At 49.5% G+C, this 1,567-nt stretch overlaps 1 protein-coding gene across 1 annotated transcript; it reads left to right on the forward strand.

Moving 5' to 3' along the window:
* Nucleotides 1–91: 91 nt before the first annotated feature.
* Nucleotides 92–286, forward strand: PPTG_13638 (hypothetical protein; the record flags this gene model as incomplete). Its single annotated transcript, XM_008909998.1, has 1 exon — nt 92–286. One exon carries the CDS (start codon nt 92–94, stop codon nt 284–286), a length of 195 nt encoding a protein of 64 aa, XP_008908246.1.
* Between the last annotated feature and the right edge of the window lie 1,281 nt (nt 287–1,567).

Below are 1,567 nucleotides of genomic sequence, written 5' to 3' on the forward strand. Positions count from 1 at the left end.
CGTGGTCTTCACTAGCCATGCCCCCTAAGCGTAATAAAAAGAAACCGGCCACACCAAGCACGTCCACACCACTAGTACTCAACTGCGGGGGATGGTCGAGTGGGTAGAAGATGGAAGTAACTACGACATCATTCGAGGCGAATCCACCACGGGCAAGAGCATGAGCCATGGCAACGGTATCACAAAGATTGCTAACTTTGGGCTGATGGCAGAGCACGTGTACTCGGTGGTGATTGCTGACGTGCAAGCAACGGGGGTGTTCGACGCTCGCCATGTCCCAAAATGACCTGCCAGAGTCGATGGAACTCTTTTTTTTTCGTCGCTACAAGAAAATGGACGAGCATGTGCACAGTCAAACGGGTTTCGGTCTCACGGAAGCTCAACGCAAAACGGGGCTAACGCTCGAAGAGGGAGTTGAAGAAATTCATCCGTTTTACTATCGTATTGATAGTTTTTTTGGACAACAAGTCAACGTAGATCCCATTTGCCAGACGCACCAGCCGTGTGAGGACGACTGGTTCCCCGTAAACGACGAACCGTCCAAAAGAAGAAGAAGAAGAAGCGGGTGATAGTGGTGGAGAAGGTTGAAAGCACCAACAACCTCATCGAGGCTCTACTTTCTGGAGGCGAGACCAGTGACCTTGTCGATTCCAGGTCACCCTCCCATGAACGCCCACTCGAAGCGGAAAGTACTACGGTGCAGTGTGATGCTACCGACAACACACGTCGTGCAGCTGAAGAGGAGTCATCCTCGCACCCGACTGTCCGTCAACGAATAGGAAGTAAGAAGACAAATACAGCAAAAGCCACCGCTACGATCAGCACAAAGCGCGTCCTGGTGATACTTGCTGGGGATGCCAAGGGTATTGACAAAGCGAAAAACGATAAGTGGAAAGATTTCGGACCCGGGTACAACGAATCGTCCCAGCTTCGGCTTCAATTGGGCACATCAAGTTTGGCGTGAAAAACAATTGAAAGCAATCGTTGAGATGAAGCAACATGAGAACTTGCAGAAGGAAGAAGACCGTCGCCAACGATCACGTGAAAAGAGTTTGGAGGAGTGAAACCACATGATCGTCCAGCTCCTCAACATGGGCAAGTCGAACGATGAAGTCGATGCCGTTCTCAAACGCATTCTCCCAGCTTAGGTCGGAAGAAACTTCACGTCTTTCAATTAGCCTGTGTAGTTGGCTCAGGTATTTTGGGCGTATGGGTGACTTACTACTCCCCGTAAATAACAGCTCTCTTAATGATTCTCGTCTCTTCACACCCTCGCTTTTGCTTGATGGTTCAGCATTGAACAATAGTGCTGATAATCTTCTTTCCTCTTCAGCGTCGGGGATACTTGCATCATCCCACTCGTCCGATCGGTCAAGGCCAATGTTATGGAGAAGTACACATGCCGGGATGTGGTTGTTAACGAACTTAAACTCACTCACAGTCTTAAGCTGCGTTCGAATGCTCTTTAACGACATCCACCGATTTTTCCAGAGACCAACGCAGTTCTCATTTAGGACCCGAGCACTCGACACCACCTCATTGAACACCTTGTTGTCAGGATGGTCAG

Source organism: Phytophthora parasitica (assembly GCF_000247585.1).
Source record: "Phytophthora parasitica INRA-310 unplaced genomic scaffold supercont2.36, whole genome shotgun sequence".
Taxonomy (NCBI): Eukaryota; Oomycota; class Peronosporomycetes; order Peronosporales; family Peronosporaceae; genus Phytophthora; species Phytophthora nicotianae.